The following is a 21,326-nucleotide window of genomic DNA, read 5'->3' on the forward strand; positions in this document are numbered from 1 at the left end:
CATCGTTTAAATACTACGGAAATGCAATCAATCTGCAAAGGAATTCGTTTACAAAATAATTGTGTGACACATTCCTCCAATATTGTTCAAGTGTGTGGAATCCATATCAAACAGGACTAAGAGGGGATACTGAACATGAACAGAGAAAGGCACAAAGAATGGTCACAGGTTTGTTGGGCTCTTGAGAGTGTGTTGCGGAGATGCTCGGAGAACTGAACTGGCGGACTCTTGAAGATAAAGGCAAACTATTCCAGAAAGTCTAAACAAAATTTCAAGAGCCTGCTTTTAGTGATGAAACTAGGAAGATACTACAGCCCTCAACGTATCGCTCTTGTATGGATCACGTGGACGAGGTGAAACTAATTACAGTGCACAGAGAAGCGTTGAAGCGATCATTCTTCCCGCGTTCCATATGCGAATGGAACAGGAAGGACACCTAATAAATGGTACAGGGGGAAGTACCCTCTGCTACGCACATCACAGTGGTTTGCAGAGTATGGGTGCCGATGTAGATGGACTGGCAGTTGACCCCAGACGTGAATATATTCCTGTTTATTTAAAAGACTCTGACTGAAAGGTGGAGTACCAGCTGTCTTATTCTATCTTTCTCAGCGCCTTCAAAAGTTTTCGCAAAGATTTTGGCATGCGAACATATTCGTGCTCTTTTTAAAATGCAACTCACACCCACAAGTTCCCATAACTGCAGTTCACCCTTACCTGATGTCGCCGTAAGTGGCTTGTACCCTTCCATTATCAGTTGCTCTTTGTCTCTCATTCATTTAGCCCAACTCATTGTCATTATCTCTCAGTCATTCTCCTATGTCGCAGCAACGGTCCCCTTCGTTCTGTACTACCACTACAGTCTCCTTCCATTCTCTCTCTCTTGCTCTCTCCAGCTCCTAATTTTTCGTTCCCTCCTTCCTAAAGCTGCAGTCTCATTTCACTGTCACTATCTCTCTCTTTTTCATTGTCATTTACTATGTCTCTCATCATTACTGGCTCTCCCCTACTCCCACTTTTTCTTCCTCTTTATTTCTCCTCTCGCCCCCCCCCCCTTTTCCCCGGCACTGACTCCTTCATGCTTTTCCTAGCACTGTTCTGCCACTGTTAACTATGTTGCACTGCACTCTGTCGCTCTCTTTCCCTCACGCTGAACATTGCCTCCTTCACTCTTTCTATAACACATCCACTGCCTATTACCTATTACCTTCCAGTATTTATCACTTTTCCGTCCCTTTGCCACCGACAAAGCCTTCTTCTTTCTCAGCATACAAAAGCGCGAGTATGTTTGCATGCCAAAGTTTTTGGGAAAATTGTTAAACGTTCTCAGGAAGGGAGAATGAGGTAGTTGGTACCCCACTTATCAGTCAGTGTCTGTTAAATAAACAGGAACATATTTGCATTTTTTGAGCTCCGACAGGAACATTTTCCCGCTGCTTCACTTCTTATTCCTTCTGCAGCAGTGCATGTAATTCATATGAAAATAATCGTACCCAGTAAAATTTAGTTTACTCATGTGAAACTGAAACAACGCAAAACTAATTTTACACTTCACATTGAATTTTGTGTGGAAAAAAAAAATTCATACGCCTCATTGCTATAACATGGGGTTCCCAGGTGATAACGGAGACACTTTACACCGTATTTCTCCGTGCTACGTTACTTTACAAACTACGTTTTCGCCTAACACCGTATTTTACGTGCGTATTTTACATGTACAAGTGGGCTAGCTCTGATCCTCTGTACCTCGGAAACGGATAATCATATGAAAGAAATTTTAATCGTCGTTCGAGATAGGGATTTTAGGAATACACCGTAAGAATTACAACCATTTGCTGTGCGTAGCCGTCTCGGAATCCACGGCCTGTAGAAAGATATTAGGCACTCATGCTGTCGCATGCATACCGATTCTCGAACGAAGTGGTTTTTACAATACTTGATAGACCGATTCTTGAGTATTGCTCGCCAGTGCGGAACAAAATATCTAGAGAAGATGCAACCAAGAGCGGTTGTATTTCGTCAACGAGTCATTTAGGCGGCGCGAGAGCCGTAACGTTAGAACAAAATTAAGGACTGTAGTCTGCATGCTGAATCACAGCGCTGACACCTGAATTTAATTAGCGCCTCCAGGAGCACACACAGGTCACTAGTCAGCCCGCTAGTCAAGGTGCGCCAGGGCCACTATGAGTAAAATGCACGCAGCCCTGCAACCTTTCTTAAATGATTTTAAAGAAACCGTTCGGTGAGAAAAATTAATGTGTTAGCAGAAGTGGAAATGTACACACGCAAAAACAACTATCCTTACCCCACCCCTAAAGAGCAGGCCGAGTGGCTAATACTCTTTCTCTGCAAAGCTTCCAGAAAGTACTTTCCACACTCCGCTATAAATAAAGTTTCTTCACATATCTTTAGATCACGTAACAAATCTCATAATACTGTATGGATCTCCATACTTGTGGTGTGCGTACTGTAAGACCTTCGGTACACACACCATCAGATTATTTGAATTGCCGCTCTAACGAAGTAGGCTAGTGTCAGCAATATGTCTCGAGGTCTTATCGTGGCGTGTTTATCTTCAACCGTTAGGTCAGACGATAGAAATGCCACTTGCACGCTTAGAGTAGCAGATTGACGGTGACCAACTTTAAACAGAACTTGATTAATTTTCACACACATTTATTAAAATAATAAAAAAAACATAGACATTACGTAACTTGATTCTGGATGCTGTTTACAATTGACAATCTGAAGTTCCTTTGGTCTTGGTACGTTAATCTTATTCTCACATTTCTCTGATACTTGACAAAGTGTCTGTACATGTCTCTTCATGGCTATGTACAGGAATATGATAATCTTATTAGGCGCAGACTGAAACTTGACTATAGACTAATGCAGACTGGTGCAGACAAATGCATACTAATCGGAGGTCTGTACACTCGTTATAATACCTCGAGCGTTCAGGTATCACTGCGCGAGTGTGATCCGCGAGGAGAAAAGGTTCTACTTTAGCAGCAATCTCACTGGCTGCGGTACATATTAATACGCGGATCGGCGGTAGCAGAATTTGGTCCGTCTCTAAGACAGCGCCATCTCGTAGAGCGGAGACGGACGAGCGCTGCGCCTGCGCTGTTGTGCTTAGCGGGGCACGCTCTATTGGGAAAGTTGTGTACGCGCTGACTACGCGGAACTATGTACACAACAATACTCAATAAGTTTCATGGCACTAAATGTAAATACATTTTAGTGTTCTGTGCTCAGTAACGTTCAAATAGCTATGAACTTTCCGCATGCCTTCTTATCCATATTTCATTCTCCACTGTTTTGTAAAATAACTTTGTAATGCTGCAACTAACTAAATCCTATTTAATCATCTGTATTTAACGCACTATAATTAATGAAAACTACGTGCTCAGTTTAATATAACAGTAATATGAGCCTCATTTTTCAGAAAGTCTATATCTTTTAACGTGTCACTGTTCAGCAGCATCTTTTAACACTCGTGTACTTAGTAATCGCTCTGCATTTGTTTTCATAATTCATGAGTCAGTCAAAATAAGTGAGTGCATTGGTAATTTGTTTTTGTAGTCTAACGAAAGTGTATAACAATGAAAACAAATGTGTGTGTTAGTGTGTGTGTGTGTGTGTGTGTGTGTGTGTGTCCGTGGATGTGTGTGTGTGTGTGTGTGTGTGTGTGTGTGTGTGTGTGTGTGTGTGTGTGTGTGTGTGTGTGCAGGCTTCCGCGAAAATACGAACTACACTATGAATATGACGCACTTTAGAAACAAATGTTCCAGGTAAGCATTCTTCACATGTTGCACTCAAACACAGGTTGTAGCGCGACCGTCATTACTTCATTTTTGTAACTGTCAGCCATCTTTTATCCTAGGGGAACTAACCTGCAAACCAACTAACGTGTTATGACGAAAGCACCTGTTGATGAACTGTATCAGTTCGGAACTGGTATCGGTACTTTTTCAATGGAGTACACCAAAACGAAATTGTGGCTGGATGCACGTGAACAATTTGAAAGTATTGTTGTTTCGCATGTTATAGCCTCATTTGTCAGCTTCTTGATGAACTGCCTATTATTCGTTGATATTTATAGGTTTTTATGATATTTCGAAATTAAGTAGCACAGCACGGAATTCGAGTAGTCTGCAATGAAAAATATGTATCATTATGAGTTTATGTCTGGTGCATGTTATATTGCCACATACGAAATGTAGCTGACATATTGAACTTCGTTTGAAACTTGGAAGCGGATTTATACATTTCTCCAGTGTCGAGAAAATAGGTTCTACGTGGCACACCAGCAATTAGTCATAAGAGGCTCAAAAACAGTGAGCGACATACTTTCATAACCTCAGAGATAAATCGAGGTATTCGAATACAACTATGCGGCTTCTTGGCTCCACAACTGTAGTCCTCATTGAGAAAACTCAAGTATTTCGTAGCGCTGAAGCTGTGAACAAAGTTGATGACTTCTCATCAAGGTGAAAAAATGGTTCAAATGGCTCTGAGCACTATGGGACTCAACTGCTGAGGTCATTAGTCCCCTAGAACTTAGAACTAGTTAAACCTAACTAACCGAAGGACATCACAAACATCCATGCCCGAGGCAGGATTCGAACCTGCGACCGTAGCGGTCTTGCGGTTCCAGACTGCAGCGCCTTTAACCGCACGGCTACTTCGGCCGGCCCATCATCAAGGTGAAAATGCAGTACAAAAATATTTGACAAACAATAAGAAGTTTGAAGGAGAAAAAGGTCACACACAGTTGGGGTTTGAGGTTTGCATTGCCTATCATGGAAATGTTTTAGCAACGTGGAAATTGGAGATGTGGATTTTCCCCTTTTCGCTGTCCTGGCTGGGCGCGCAGCGACGTTCCAGCGTAAAATGCAACAACGCACCCAGCAGGCAGCGAGATGCGATGTGGCAACTGCTAGCAGCAGCGACTGCAGCAACATTTCCTACAGTGTTAAGCTTAGCACATCGTGTGTCTACACACTGCAAATTCGTGGCCAACATGCAAGCGCGTGGCGTCCGTGTGGTTGTAACGAAGCGATGAAACGCGTGATTACGCACAGCTGTCAAGGAGCTCTCACGCGGTTGCGTTATCAGGCGAGATAGCATCGCTCCATCTTCGGCAGCTTCCAGCAAGTAGCATCGTAGAATTGTAAACAGGGGATTTAAAAACTTTTCGCTTACCTTGGCGTTTTGAAATAGATTCTGACACTTTCTTGTTACTTTAACGAAAGTGTATTCTACAATATTCGACGGTAAGAAAATATAAAGGTGCTCTTTCTGAGGAGTGAGTTTGTTCGATTGGCATAATCTACAAGATATCTTGCATAACTTCCAGTAAGATATTTTGCACTACCTTCTTAAAAGTTTTGTATTTTATACACTACTGGCCATTAAAACTGCTACACCACGAAGATGACGTGCTACAAAAGCGAAATTTAAACGGCAGGAAGAAGATGCTGTGATATGCAAATGATTAGTTTTTCAGAGCATTCACACAAGGTTGGCGCCGGTGGCGACATCTACAACGTGCTGACATGAGGAAATTTTCCAATCGACTTCTCATACACAGACAGCAATTGACCGGCGTTGTGTGGTGAAACGTTGTTGTGATGCCTCGTGTAACGAGGAGAAGTGCGTACCATCACGTTTCCGACTTTGATAAAGGTCGGATTGTAGCCTATCGCGATTGCGGTTTATCGTACCGCGACATTGCTGCTCGCGTTGGTCGAGATCCAATGACTATTAGTAGAATATGGAATCAGTGGGTTCAAGAGGGTAATACGGAACGCCGTGCTGGATCCCAACGGCCTCGTATCACTAGCAGTCGAGATGACCGGTATCTTATGCGCATGGCTGTAACGGATCGTGCAGCCACGTCTCGATCCCTAAGTCAACAGATGGGGACGTTTGCAAGACAACAACCATCTGCACGAACAGTTCGACGATGTTTGCAGCAGCATGGACTATCAGCTCGGACACCATGGCTGCGGTTACCCTTGACTCTGCATCACAGACAGGAGTGCCTGTGATGTTGTACTCAACGACGAACCTGGGTGCACGAATGGCAAAACGTCATTTTTTCGGATGAATCCAGGTTCTGCATACAGGATCATGATGGTCGCATCCGTGTTTGGCGACATCGCGGTGAACGCACATTGGAAGCGTGTATTCGTCATCGCCATACTGGCGTATCACCCAGCGTGATGGTATGGGGTGCCATTGGTTACACATCTTGGTCACCTCTTGTTCGCATTGCCGGCACTTTGAACAGTGGACGTTACATTTCAGATGTGTTACGACCCGTGGCTCTACCCTTCATTCGATACCTGCGAAACCCTACATTTCAGCAGGATAATGCACGACCGCATGTTGCAGGTCCTGTACGGGCCTTTCTGGATACAGAAAATGTTCGACTGCTGCCCTCGCCGGCACATTCTCCAGATCTCTCACAACTGAAAACGTCTGGTCAATGGTGGCCGAGCAACTGGCTCGTCACAATACGCCAGTCACTACTCTTGATGAACTGTGGTATCGTGTTGAAGCTGCATGGGCAGCTGTACCTGTACACGCCATCCGAGCTCTGTTTGACTCAATGCCCAGGCGTATCAAGGTCTTTATTACGGCCAGAGGTGGTTGTTCTCGGTACTGATTTCTCAGGATCTATGTACCCAAATTGCGTGAAAAATGTCAGTTCTGGTATAATATATTTGTGCAATGAATACCCGTTTATCATCTGCATTTCTTGTTGATGTAGCAATTTTAATGGCCAGTAGTGTACGTTGTAAACATTCTGCTACTGAGTAGGAACAGTGATCAAGTAAGAATGACCTTACTGTTTTACTAAAAGGTGAGAATGATAATTTTTATCTTTATACTGAGAACTGGTGTAAATTTTGTATCGCACTACTTACAATGGAACTTTTATAGGCTGATGTCGTTACTGACCGGAATTGGTACGAGGACTGTTCGGAAAGTAAGGTCAGATCGGTCGCGAAATGAAAACCACAATGAAATTCAAAAATTTTTTATTCACAACAGTTAGCCACGCCTTCGAGCTACCTCTCTGAATAGTCGTCGCTCCAACTTACACCTTTGTCGTGGCGTTGTACAAGCTTTCCAGTACCCTCGTCACAGAAAGCAGCCGCCTGTGCTTTCTGCCAATTCTCTACGCTAGTCTGCCTTACATTGTTTGTGGCAAAATGTTGTCCTCATAGCCTGCAGTTCATGTGAGCAGAGATGAACAACGGAAGGAACCAATTAAGGGCTGTATTGTGGGCGATCAAACACTGCCCATCGAAAACGCTGCAGGAGCTTGTTCACTGCCCCTGCAGAATGTGGCTGAACATTGTCTTTAAGTAAAAAACGCATGACATTTAAGGTATGTAGTCTGCATAGCTTCAGGCGAAATCTGTCCCCATATCCACATACTTGGCGGGGACACTGTTGTTGTAGGCATTTCTACGCGATCACTTTGCGTTCTGAACTGAAAAGAGCGATGTGAAGCGATCGACAGGCAAACAAAGACACTGTGCAACATATCTGTGCAAAGTTCCATCGGATTTTCATAGTGATTTTCGTTTCACGCCTAATCGGACCTTACTGTCCGAATACACCTCGTACTTTCGTTTTTGACTTATAACATGTTCATTGGTGCCGAAGTTTTTATTTATATGAGGACCTACTGCAGAAAGAAAAATACGAGCAGCATAGTACAACAGAGGAAATGTGGTTTTTAATAGAGTTAATGACGGAATTTTACGCCTGTTCCTTTCGGAAACAGTGTGATTTTCGAGCTACATACAGTCAATTAAAGTCGCTGGGAGCGCTGCGTCCGCGCATACCACATTGAGACACACGTAGCTCGTACACTGGTCGCATTGTCTAAGTGTTCAGCAGCATGTTGAAGTTGGCACGCTCAACGTTGACGTTCAACGGCACGATCCGTGTGCCGACGGCTTAAGAATTTCTCGTTCCTGGAAAGAAACATCTATGCCATTTAATACTAAAGTGTTAATGTTAATACGAAGTGCTTATTATATGTTTATGTACCAAGGCCCCGGGAGTAGACAACATTCCATTAGAACTACTGACAGCCTTGGGAGAGCTAGTCCTGTCAAAACTCTACCATCTAGTGAGCAAGATGTATGAGACAGGCGAAATACCCTCAGACTTCAAGAAGAATATAATAATTCCAATCCCAAAGAAAGCAGGTGTGACAAATGTGAAAATTACCGAACTATCAGTTTAATAAGTCACGGCTGCAAAATACTAATGCGAATGGAAAAACTGGTAGAAGCCGACCTCGGGGAAGATCAGTTTGGATCCCGTAGCAATGTTGGAATACGTGAGGCAATACTGACACTACGACTTACCTTAGAAGAAAGATTAAGGAAAGGCAAACCTACGTTTCTAGCATTTGTAGACTTAGAGAAAGCTTTTGACAATGTTGACTGGAATACTCTCTTTCAAATTATGAAGGTGGCAGAAGTAAATTACAGGGAGCGAAAGGCTGTTTACAATTTGTACAGAAACCAGAAGGCAGTTACAAGAGTCGAGAGGCATGAAAGGGAAGCAGTGGTTGGAAAGGGAGTGAGACAGGGTTGTAGCCTCTCCTCGATGTTATTCAATCTGTATATTGAGCAACCAGTAAACGAAACAAAAGAAAAATTCGGAGTAGGAATTAAAAACTTTGAGGTTTGCCGATGACACTGTAATTCTGTCAGAGACAGCAAAGAACCTGGAAGAGCAGCTCAACGGAATGGACAGTGTCTTGAAAGGAGGATATAAGATGAACATCAACAAAAGCAAAACGAGGATAATGCAATGTAGTCGAATTAAGTTAAGTGATGCTGAGGGAATTAGATTAGGAAATGAGACACTTAAAGTAGTAAAGGAGTTTTGCTATTTGGGGAGCAAAATAACTGATGATGGTCGAAGTAGAGAGGATATAAAATGTAGGCTGGCAATGGCAAGGAGAGCGTTTCTGAAGAAGAGAAATTTGTTAACATCGAGTATAGATTTAAGTGTCAGGAAGTCGTTTCTGAAAGTATTTGTATGGAGTGTAGCCATGTATGGAAGTGAAACGTGGACGATAAATAGTTTGGACAAGAAGAGAATAGAAGCTTTCGACATGTGGTGCTACAGAAGAATGCTGAATATTAGATGGGTAGATCACATAACTAATGAGGAGGTATTGAAAGAATTGGGGAGAAGAGGAGGTTCTGGCACAACTTGACTTGAAGAAGGGATTGGTTGGTAGGACATGTTCTGAGGCATCAAGGGATCATCAATTTAGTATTGGAGGGCAGCGTGGAGCGTAAAAATCATAGAGGGAGGCCAAGAGCTGAATACACTAAGCAGATTCAGAAGGATGTAGGATGCAGTAGGTACTGGGAGATGAAGGGGCTTGCACAGGACAGAGTAGCATGGAGAGTTGCATCAAACCAGTATCAGGACTGAAGACCACAACAACGACAACAACATGTACCAAGTAACAGTAGATTAGCAATAGACGTGAATGATCGTGAAATAAAGATAAAAATAGCCAAATCTCACTGATGTGATGAATGGCAGCTAGCCCTATAGCAAGAAAAACGTAAGTTAATGCGGATGAGTAGGGTGAACTAACCTGCAATGTTAGGATTCAGTATTACTGGTGTTCAGCTTGACATAGTCAAGTTGTGTAAATATCTGGGGGTAACGTTGCAAAACGATATGAAGTGGAACGAGCATATGAAAACTATGGAATGGAAGGCAAATGGTCGACTTCGGTTTATAGGGAGAATTTTAGGAAATATTGGTTCACCTGTAAAGGAGACGGCATATAGGACGCTGGTGCGACCCGTTCTTGAGTACTGCTCGAGTTGTTGGGATCTGTACGAGGTCGGATTGAAGGAAGACATCGAAGCAATTTAGAGGAGGGCTACTAGGTTTGTTACCCGTAGATTCGAACAAAACTTTAGTTTCGGGAACTCAAATGAGAATCCCTGGAGGGAAGGTGGCGTTCTTTCCGGGAAACACTATTGAGAAAATTAAGAGAACCGGCATTTGAAGTTGACTACCGAACTATTCTACTCCTGTCAACATACATCGCGCGGAAGGATCACGAAGATGAGATACGAGAAATAAGAGCTCATACGGAGGTGTACAGACAGTTGTTTTCCCTCGCTCTATTTGCGAGTGAAATAGGAGGGGAAATGACAAGTAGTAGCGCAGGGTACCCTCCGCCACGCACCTTACTGTGGCTTGTGGATGTAGATGTAGATGTAGATGTCAGTGACATAAGCTACAACTTACCCACGAAGAAATACTTACGAATATGTGTATAATCTCAGCTTATTCCGCTGAAAGCAATAGAATAGAACTTAATTTTTTAAGCATGAGAAGCATAATTTCAGTTGTTGTCTGCTCTTATTATGATAGGCACTTTCCTTGCCACGTACAATTGTTTTGTTGAGTAGACCCAATCATAAACTTCGCTCGATTTTCTAATACAGGAATGTTTTTGTAAATATAAATACTTTTCTTAAAAGGCGAGCGTGTTGAACATTCATGCTATTTAGGGCCAGAGATCTAGCAAGTGTTGCGTTTCCGCAACAGTTTTCTGTTTTCTACTGCACTGGGAAGCAGTTTTATTGCTTTCGACGTTTTACCATCACGGCTGTGTGGTTTTCCTTTCACCTATAGATGTGGTTTCTTATTTCCCACCCTTGATGATGTAGGTATTACATTCCATTAATATTTCCTACGTTCCACATCCACTGATTAGGCCAAAAGCGTGTCGGAAAAAAACTCGCGTTGTTGGGTAGATATAGGTCATCCTGAAACACGTCAGGTCTTCCGGTATTAACTAGGAACTGTTTGTTATTAAGGAAAAACGACATTCTTCTGTAGATATCTGTACATTACAAGAGAATCGTGACTGTCCTGTGATGTACCTTTTCATATCTCTGAGTCCTTTTGAAATTAAAGAATGGCAGATTTGATGTAATTTTTTAGTTATTGTCGATGTTTATGTCACTTCACACACTTCCTGGGCAACGGCCTTGCCACAGTGGATACACCGGTTCCCGTGAGATCACCGAAGTTAAGCGCTGTCGGGCGTGGCCGGCACTTAGATGGGTGACCATCCAGGCTGCCATGCGCTGTTGCCATTTTTCGGGGTGCACTCTGCCTCGTGATGCCAATTGAGGAGCTACTCGACCGAATAGTAGCGGCTTCGGTCAAGAATACCATCTTACGACCGGGAGAGCGGTGTGCTGACCCCACATCCCTCCTATCCGCATGACACGGCGGTCGGATGGTCCCGGTAGGTGAGTGCACCCACTTCCTATTGTATAAACAATGTTCAAATCAATATAAACGGTATTATTCGCATTCATCCGATATCGTATTAAGAAGTGTCGCTTGCTGGCCCCTCGGCGCGATGTTATCACAGTGGGAAGCAAAAAGGACTGAGAGTTTCGTGGCTGTTATGTTAGACTGTGGCAGCACGCTGAACTCGGCATGCTCAGCTTTCTTTCTTTCTTTCTTCTTTCACTCATGCCATGTCCCGCATTGACGCAGGGTCGGCATTGTTAGGAACGGATTTGGCAAGGTTAGTGGAAAGGGGTGGCCGGATTCCCTTCCTGCCGCCACCCCGTACCCCCCGGTAAGGAACTAGTGTACCCCAACTGTCTGCGACTAGTGTAGTCCATGGAAAAGTGCGAAAGTGTTCAGATGTCTGTGAGACGTGGAACTGAGGTGGGACATGGGGACCAGCTCGGTATTCACATAGGGGGATGTGGAAAACCGCCTAAAAACCACATCCAGGCTGGCCACCACACTGGCCGCCGTCGTTAATCCGCCGGGTGGATTCGATATCGGGGGCCAGCGCACCTACCCGAGTCCAGGATCAGCGCATTAATGCGCTCGACTAACCTGGCGCGTGAACTCGGCATCCTCAGCGTTGATGTGTAAAGAACGCGGACCGTGTGCCGACAGCTTTACTTTGTGAAAATATCGCTGAACAACCGAAAAATGCTGAGCAAATGACGATACTAACTGTGAGGGACAGGAAAAACCCACCGTGGTTCAACAACAAAGTTAGGAAACTACTGCGAAAGCAAAGAGAGCTTTACTGCAAATTTAAACGCAGCCGAAACCCCTCAGACAAACAGAAGCTAAACGATGCCAAAGTTAGCGTAAGGAGGGCTATGCGTGAAGCGTTCAGTGAATTCGAAAGTAAAATTCTATGTACCGACTTGACAGAAAATCCTAGGAAGTTCTGGATTTGCGTTAAATCAGTAAGTGGATCGAAACAGCATATGCAGACACTCTGGGATGATAATGGAACTGAAACAGAGGATGGCACACGTAAAGCTGAAATACTAAACACCTTTTTCCAAAGGAAAACTGCAGTACCTTCTCTAAATCCTCGCACGAACGAAAAAAATGGCTGACATCGAAATAAGTGCCCAAGGAATAGAAAAGCAACTGGAATCACTCAACAGAGGAAAGTCCACTGGACCTGACGGGATACCAATTCGATTCTACACAAAGTACGCGAAAGAACTTGCCCCCTTCTAACAGCCGTGTACCGCAAGTCTGCAGAGGAACGGAAGGTTCCAAATGATTGAAGAAGAGCACAGGTAGTTCCAGTTTTCAGGAAGGTCGTCGAGCAGATGCGCAAAACTATAGGCCTATATCTCTGACATCGATCTGTTGTAGAATTTTAGAACATGTTTTTTGCTCGCGTATCATGTCATTTCTGGAAACCCAGAATCTACTGTGTAGGAACCATATGGATTCCGGAAACAGCGATCGTGTGAGACCCAACGCGCTTTATTTGTTCGTGGGACCCAGAAAATATTAGATACAGGCTCCCAGGTAGATGCCATTTTCCTTGACTTGCGGAGGGCGTTCGATACACTTACGCACTGTCGCCTGATAAACAAAGTAAGAGCCTACGGAATATCAGACCAGCTGTGTGGGTGGATTGAAGAGTTTTTAGCAAACATAACACAGCATGTTGTTATCAATGGAGAGACGTCTACAGACGTTAAAGTAACCTCTGGCGTGCCACAGGGGAGTGTTATGGGACAAAAAAATGGTTCAAATGGCTCTGAGCACTATGGGACTTAACATCTGAGGTCATCAGTCCCCTAGAACTTGGAACTACTTAAACCTAACTAACCTAAGGACATCACACACACATCCATGCCCGAGGCAGGATTCGAACCTGCGACCGTAGCGGTCACGCGGTTGCAGACTGTAGCGCCTAGAACCGCACGGCCATTCCGGCCGGCTGTTATGGGACCATTGCTTTTCACTATATATATAAATGACCTAGTAGATAGTGCCGGAAGTTCCATGCGGATTTTCGCGAATGATGCTGTAGTATACAGAGAAATTGCAGCATTAGAAAACTGCAACGAAATGCAGGAAGATCTGCAGCGGATAGGCACTTGGTGCAGGGAGTGGCAACTGACCGTTAACATAGACAAGTGTAACGTATTGCGAATACATCGAAAGAAGGATCCATTATTGTATGTTTATATTATAACGCAACAAACATTGGTAGCAGTTACTTCTGTAAATATCTGGCAGTATGTGTATGGAACGATTTGAAGTGGAATGATCATATAAAATTAATTGTTTGTAAGGCGGGTGCCAGGTTGAGATTCATTGGGAGAGTCCTTAGAAAAAGTAGTCCATCAACAAAGGAAGTAGCTCACAAAACACTCGTTCGACCTACACTTGAGTATTGCTCATCAGTGTCGGATCCGTACCAGGTCGGATTGACAGAGGAGATAGAGAAGATCCAAAGAAGAGCTGCGCGTTTCGGCACAGGGTTATTTGGTAAGCGTGATAGCGTTACAAACTCAAGTGGCAGATTCTGAAAGAGAGGCGCTCTGCATCGCGGTGTAGCTTGCTATCCAGGTTTCGAGAGGGTGCGTTTCTGGATGAGGTATCGGATATATTGCTTTCCCCTTCTTATACCTCCCGAGGAGATCACGAATATAAAATTAGAGAGATTCGAGCGAGCACAGAGACTTTCCGGCAGTCGTTCTTCCCGCGAAACATACGCGAGTGGAACAGGAAAGGGAGGTAGTGACAGTGGCACGTAAAGTGCCCTCTGCCACACACCGTTGGGTGGCTTGCGGAGTATAAATGTAGATGTAGATACTAGACTTGGCCACTGTTTCTATGTTTCGATACAGTGTATCGATACGAGGAACTGTTTCAGTGTTTCGGAACGGCTGTGGTTCACTGTTTCGAAACAGTGGTGTTTCGTTCCACCCCTGTCTCGGATAACCGGACCAGTTTCGATCTCGAGCCAGACACAGAAACTGTATCGTTGTTTCAAAATAGGTCTGTTTCAGTCCACCTGTGCTTGGAACGGACTAATGGTATCAAAACAGTGATGTTTCATTCAGCTCTCTGTCGGGCGAGATTCGGGCTAGGCACAGGTACTGAAACACAACATACCACTTCGTGAAACACTTTCAAGAGTGTCGAAATCTTTTTGACAAGCAATAGTATGAAGCTTAAGATATGAAAATAAAGCTTCGTTTCTAGCTGACTGTCCTATTCCGAAATGGCGTAACATCTGCTTTATAAACACTAACCAAACAATAAAACAACGCATACTATACACATTCAAAATAATAAATATGTGAAAATCATTCAGTTAAATTACAATTTTTTTACAACATACGCTTATCTGTTCATGTACAGTAATCATATTAAGAAACGCAAGTAAGCCCACAACATTTCGAATAAAAAAAAGGCGTAGAGTGACAGTTATTAGACATATACATAAATCTGATGTAGGTATAATTGCAAGCAATCTGTTTGACATATCACTGATAGTGTAATGGTGAACGGGAAGGGCTGGCAAGCATGGTGAATTTATATGGTTCAAATGGCTCTGAGCACTATGGGACTCAACTGCTGAGGTCATTAGTCCCCTAGAACTTAGAACTAGTTAAACCTAACTAACCTAAGGACATCACAAACATCCATGCCCGAGGCAGGATTCGAACCTGCGACCGTAGCGGTCTTGCGGTTCCAGACTGCAGCGCCTTTAACCGCACGGTCACTTCGGCCGGCGGTGAATTCATAGTAACGGTTCGAAACACCTTGAAAGACAAATTTTTTTTCTGTTATATTTTGTTATGTATTCGAATTATTTGTCATTATTTGTGAGACTACAGTCACTGTGCCTATTATCCACAATGATTCCCTTTGTGTGCATGTAAATTAGCAGGATGGGTATATTACCCATACTAACGGAATGTGGGAATCCCAGTAGCATATCCGTTGTTTCTGCAGTTTGCTCCCACCTCCAGTTCCGTTCGTGGTGGTTCTTCTGTCTTAGGCTATGGGTGTCCTCAGCCAATTGAAAAGTATGAAAGTCACACGACACGAAAGCAGCGCATTTGCTGCAGGAAACACGAAACTGCCAAGACGCCTAAGTGATAGTTTCATACTTTCTGCGATATGATTAGCGCTCTCGCACCTCATTTGTGTTTATATGGACATACTTATACAGTAGACATTCAAGATGATAAAATGTGTAGGTTTAATAGATAACAAAACACAAACTGTTTCACTGTTTCGAAACAGCGTTGTACTGAAACTTCCTGGCAGATTAAAACTGTGTGCGCCGACGGAGACTCGAACTTGGGACCTTTCCTTTCGCGGGCAAGTGCTCTACGATGCTTTTTTTTTTTTAATCTCATTTTGCTCGTTTTCGTTCGTTTCATCTGCTCAATGCGGACGTCGCAAGACACCCGTTTCAGTTCGTTATTGATCCATTAACTCAGTTCTTTTTATTACAGAGGGCAGCTAACCGTCTGACCGAACACGCTGAGTTACCATGCCGGCACCATCTGAGCTACCGAAGCACGACTCACGCCCTGCCCCGACAGCTTCACTTCTGGCAGCACCTCGTCTCCTACCTTCCAAACTTTAGTGAAGCTTTCCTGCCGGCACGGTAGCTCAGCGTGTTCGGTCAGAGGGTTAGATGCTCTCTGTAATAAAAAAACTGAGTTAATGTATCAACGACGAACTGAAACGGATGTCTTGCGACGTCCGCCCCGAGCAGATGAAACGAACGAAAACGATCAAAATGAGAAAGCCGGCACGATAGCTCAGCGTGTTCGGTCAGGAAGCTGGTTGGCCTCTGTAATAAAAAACTGAGTGGAAGGATCAACAAAAGGAACTCGAACGGATGTCATGTGACGTCCGCAACGACCAAACACAACGATAAAAAAAAAAAAAAGAAGGGTGGTAGAGCACTTGTCCCCGAAAGGATAGGTGCCGAGTTCGAGTCTCGGTCGGCGTGCACAGCTTTAATCTGCCAGGAAGTTTCATATCAGCGCACACTCCGCTGCAGAGTGAAAATCTCATTCTGGATTACATTGTACTGTTTCATTTGTTTCGAAACAGTTACGTGTTTCAGTTTGCCCCATCATACATCGTGACACTTACAATGGATCTTGGATCACATTAATTGCCGGCCGATGTGGCCGTGCGGTTAAAGGCGCTTCAGTCTGGAACCGCGTGACCGCTACGGTCGCAGGTTCGAATCCTGCCTCGGGCATGGATGTGTGTGATGCCCTTAGGTTAGTTAGGTTTAAGTAGTTCTAAGTTCTAGGGGACTGATGACCACAGCAGTTAAGTCCTACAGTGCTCAGAGCCATCACATTATTTGTTACTGCTCCTGCTGGACGAATGGAAGAGGAATCAGAACTTGTCTTAATTTTTGTGACAATGATTTTATATCAGATGGTCTGCCTCATGTATCGTTGTATCCAAATGGTTTATGAATGTTAATCTATATACAGATCCGATGATGGCACCTTTAGTTTGTTGAAACCAGTTATCCAGAAAACAGTATTTAAGTGATCTTGGTTTTTGAATTATTTCTACAATAGATCTTTGATCTTTGTCAAGGGAGTTGCAGGGAAGTTTTATAGCGAAGTATCATCCCAATATCACATTAATTTCTGACTTCTACTTTGATACTAACCGGGAGCGTCGTCGGAAGTGACGATGATCTGCTGGGAGATGGTGTTCTTCTGCAGGACCCTGGTGAAGTTGACGGGCCCCAGCACGTAGGTGACGTGGCCCAGGTGCACGCCGCGGCAGCGCTCGACGGCGACGCGGCCGAGCCGCTGTGCGCGCTGCGGCAGCACCGCCGCCACCAGCTGGCCCGCGGCCGTGCGCCGGCACGCCTCCGCGCCCGGGCAGTCGCCGGCCGCCGCCACGCACACGTGCACGTCGGCGCGCTCGCCGTCGCCGGCGCTGCGCCTGCGCTCTGCCGCCTCGGGCGGCTGCGGGCTCAGCTGGCGGTGCAGCTGCAGCTGCAGTTCCCGCTCCCTGCTGGGGGCGGCCGCAGCTGCCGAGCCGGCCTCGTCGCCGTCCGCGGTCCCGAAGCTCATGTCGCCGACTGGGTACTGCTCGCTGCCGCTCCCAACACACCGATGAGCGCTGCAGTCCCACAGCGGCGTGACGTTATCTGCTGCCGGAGCGGGGAGTGGGGGGCGCTACGTCAATTGGTTTCAAGGCCAGGCTGCCTTCTGCTAAGTTCCTTTCAGTGTCCTTCCTCATCTGCAACACTCCAGTGAGGTTGAGGGGGCACCAGTTCACCACAATCGAAAATCGTAGTTAGATTCTACATACAGGGTGTTACAAAAAGGTACGGCCAAACTTGTGACTTCAAACACTTTGTTACAGGAAATGTTCAAAATGTCCTCCGTTAGCGAGGATGCATCCACCCTCCGTCGCATGTAATCCCTGATGCGCTGATGCAGCCCTGGAGAATGGCGTATTGGATCACATCCGCCCACAATACGAGCAAGAAGAGTCTCTACAATTTGGTACCGGGGTGCGTAGACATGAGCTTTCAAATGCCCCCATAAATGAAAGTCAAGAGGGTTGAGGTCAGGAGAGCGTGGAGGCCATGGAATTGGTCCGCCTCTACCAATCCATCGGTCACCGAATCTGTTGTTGAGAAGCGTAAGAAGCGTACGAACACTTCGACTGAAATGTGCAGGAGTTCTATCGTGCATGAGCCACATGTTGTGTCGTAAAGGCACATGTTCTAGCAGCACAGGTAGAGTATCCCGTATGAAATCATGATAACGTGCTCCATTGAGCGTAGGTGGAAGAACATGGGGCCCAATCAAAACATCACCAACAATGCCTGCCCAAACGTTCACAGAAAATCTGTGTTGATGACGTGATTGAACAATTGCGTGCGGATTCTCGTCAGCCCACACATGTTGATTGTGAAAATTTAAAATTTGACCACGTTGGAATGAAGCCTCATCCGTAAAGAGAACATTTACACTGAAATGAGGATTGACACATTGTTTGATGAACCATTCGCAGAAGTGTACCCGTGGAGGCCAATCAGCTGCTGATAGTGCCTGCACACGCTGTACATGGTACGGAAACAACTGGTTCTCCCGTAGCACTCTCCATATAGTGACGTGGTCAACGTTACCTTGTACAGAATCAACTTCTCTGACGCTGACATTAGGGTTATCGTCAACTGCACGAAGAATTGCCTCGTCCATTGCAGGTGTCCTCGTCGTTCTAGGTCTTCCCCAGTCGCAAGTCATAGGCTGGAATGTTCCGTGCTCCCAAAGACACCGATCAATTGCTTCGAACGTCTTCCTGTCGGGACACCTTCGTTCTGGAAATCTGTCTCGATACAAACGTACCGCGCCAGCCACGGCTATTGCCCCGTGCTAACCCATACATCAAATGGGCATCTGCCAACTCCGCATTTGTAAACAGTGCACTGACTGCAAAACCACGTTCGTGATGAACACTAACCTGTTGATGCTAGGAACCGATGTGCTTGATGCTAGTACTATAGAGCAATGAGTCGCATGTCAACACAAGCACCGAAGTCAACATTACCTTCCTTCAATTGGGCCAACTGGCGGTGAATCGAGGAATTACAGTACATACTGACGAAACAAAAATGAGCTCTAACATGGAAATTAAGCGTTTCCGACCACATGTCCACATAACATGTTTTCTGTATTTGTGTGTGATAAATGTTTCCTGAAAGTTTGGCCATACCTTTTTGTAACACCCTGTATACACGAATGGCCTGCGTGCCACCTCATGGTGTGTGGCGAAGGATACTTCTGGTACCACTAACTACCCCTTCCCCTTGTTCCTCTCACGAATAGCTCGTGGGAGGCACGACTGTCAGTAAGGCTCGTATTACACTATCAAATTCCTTTGTCAAAGACTTGATCAAAGCTGTGATCAAATAATCGTCAAATATACCAGGTGATCAGAAAGTCAGTATAAATTTGAAAACGTAATAAACCACGGAATAATGTAGATAGAGAGGTAAAAATTGACACACATGCTTGAAATTACATGGGGTTTTAGTAGAACAAAAAAAAAAAAAAAACAAAGGTCACAAAACGTCCGACAGATGGCGCTGGACAGCAAAACTGCTACCGTGACGGGTGAGAGGTACGCCAATATGTTACAGAATCGCAACATCCCCAGCCTGGCTGATAAACACCTGCTGGAACGTACGATGTTTATGCAGGATTGCGCTCCACCCCATATTGCTAGACGCGTGGAAGATCTCTCCCGCGCGTCGTTTGGTGGTGATCGTGTGCTCAGCCGCCACTTTCGTCATGCTTGGCCTCCCAGGTCCCCAGACTTCAGTCCGTGCGATTAATGGCTTTGGGGTTACCTGAAGTCGCAAGTGTATCGTGATCGACCGACATCTCGAGGGATGCTGAAAGACAACATCCGACGCCAATGCCTCACCATAACTCTGGACGTGCTTTACAGTGCTATTAACAACATTATTCCTCAACTACAGCTATTGTTGAGGAATGATGGTGGACATTTTGAGCATTTCCTGTGAAGAACATCATCTTTGCTTTGTCTTACTTTGTTATGCTAATAATTGCTATTCTGATCAGATGAAGCGCCATCTCTCGGACATTTTCTGAACTTTTGTATTTTTAGCTTCTAATAAAACCACATGTCATTACAAGCATGTGTGTCAATTTGTACCTCTGTATCTACATTATTCCGTGAGTTATTCAGTTTTCAAATTTATACTGACTTTCTGATCACCCAGTATTTGACAAAGATCTTTGACGTAGCGCTAAAATGGGGTATTACACTGTCATATTTTTCACCCAAGTTCAAGATGCCTGACAACGACAACTTGTTATTAAACGCAGCAGTTGCATGTACCACAATTGCACTGTGTGCACATGTGCAAGAGAAGAAGGGAAAAAAAAGGGAAACGTACCCGGGTGAAGCTGTGGGTTTTACGACAACACAGTAAAAGCATTCAACAAAATTTGTTATGTGAGCTTATAGTGGAGGGCGTCAAGTCGTACGTCAATTACTTAAGAATGAATGAGCATACATTTCTGTATGTGCATAGTGAAGTGTGTCCTCATATCACAAAGTACAACACTCGCTCAAGAACAGCTATATCTGTAGAAGACAGGCTCACTGCAACACTCCGATTCCTTGCTACAGGAGAGAGTTAGGTTAGGTTAGGTTAAGCCAAAAAATGGGTCAAATGGCTCTGAGCACTATGGGACTTAACTTCTGAGGTCATCAATCCCCTAGAACTTCGAACTACTTAAACCTAACTAACCTAAGGACATCACACACATCCATGCCCGAGGCAGGATTCGAACCTGCGACCGTAGCGGTCACGCGGTTCCAGACTGTAGCGCCTAGAACCGCTTGGCCACCCCGGCCTGCTAGGTTAGGTCAGATTAGGTCAGATTAGGTCAGGTCTCCAATCTTCTTAATCTACTTTTGTAATCAGGGTGCCTCACATTGTAAAGCTCCTCATTAGCTTCACACATCTCTCTCAATTTTGTAGTTGTCGATACATACCAATTGTATTTACCGGCAGTGCTTATAAAAGCACTACAGATGACAGAACGCTGCAGCGATGCTAGCGGTCCACGTTGTAACATGTCGCATTGCAGTGAACAGAAGACAAGTGACTTCTTTGATCAAATCTACAGCATTGCCCTAGATTTGATCAAATATTTGACGACATTTGATAAAGTTCCCTATTACACAATCAAATTTCTTTAACAAAGATATTTGATAAAGGTATTGGACAAAGAGATTTGATAGTGTAATACCGGCCTAAGCAGGTGTTTAGGTACAAGAGTAGAGGGGGAGGAGGGGAGAGGGTAGGGGGGTCGAACCTCACTACCAAATCCAGTAATTTTATTTATTAGGTCTTAAGTCGCTCACGTTAACCCAGCAGCAGTCACGTTAATCTC

At 44.7% G+C, this 21,326-nt stretch overlaps 1 protein-coding gene and 1 pseudogene across 1 annotated transcript in view; one reads left to right on the forward strand and one right to left on the reverse strand.

The window, feature by feature from the left end:
* Positions 1 to 21,326, reverse strand: part of LOC124613358 (peptidoglycan-recognition protein LE-like) — a 123,682-nt gene that overhangs the window by 85,267 nt on the left and 17,089 nt on the right. Inside the window, exon 2 of the mRNA XM_047142055.1 lies at positions 17,045 to 17,360. Coding sequence (XP_046998011.1) covers positions 17,045 to 17,360 — 316 coding nt within the window. The remainder of the gene's footprint in view (positions 1 to 17,044; positions 17,361 to 21,326) is intronic.
* On the forward strand, positions 11,063 to 11,180 carry LOC124614268 (annotated as a pseudogene).

The sequence above is a fragment of the Schistocerca americana genome, chromosome 4 (genome assembly GCF_021461395.2).
Source record: "Schistocerca americana isolate TAMUIC-IGC-003095 chromosome 4, iqSchAmer2.1, whole genome shotgun sequence".
NCBI classification, from domain to species: domain Eukaryota; kingdom Metazoa; phylum Arthropoda; class Insecta; order Orthoptera; family Acrididae; genus Schistocerca; species Schistocerca americana.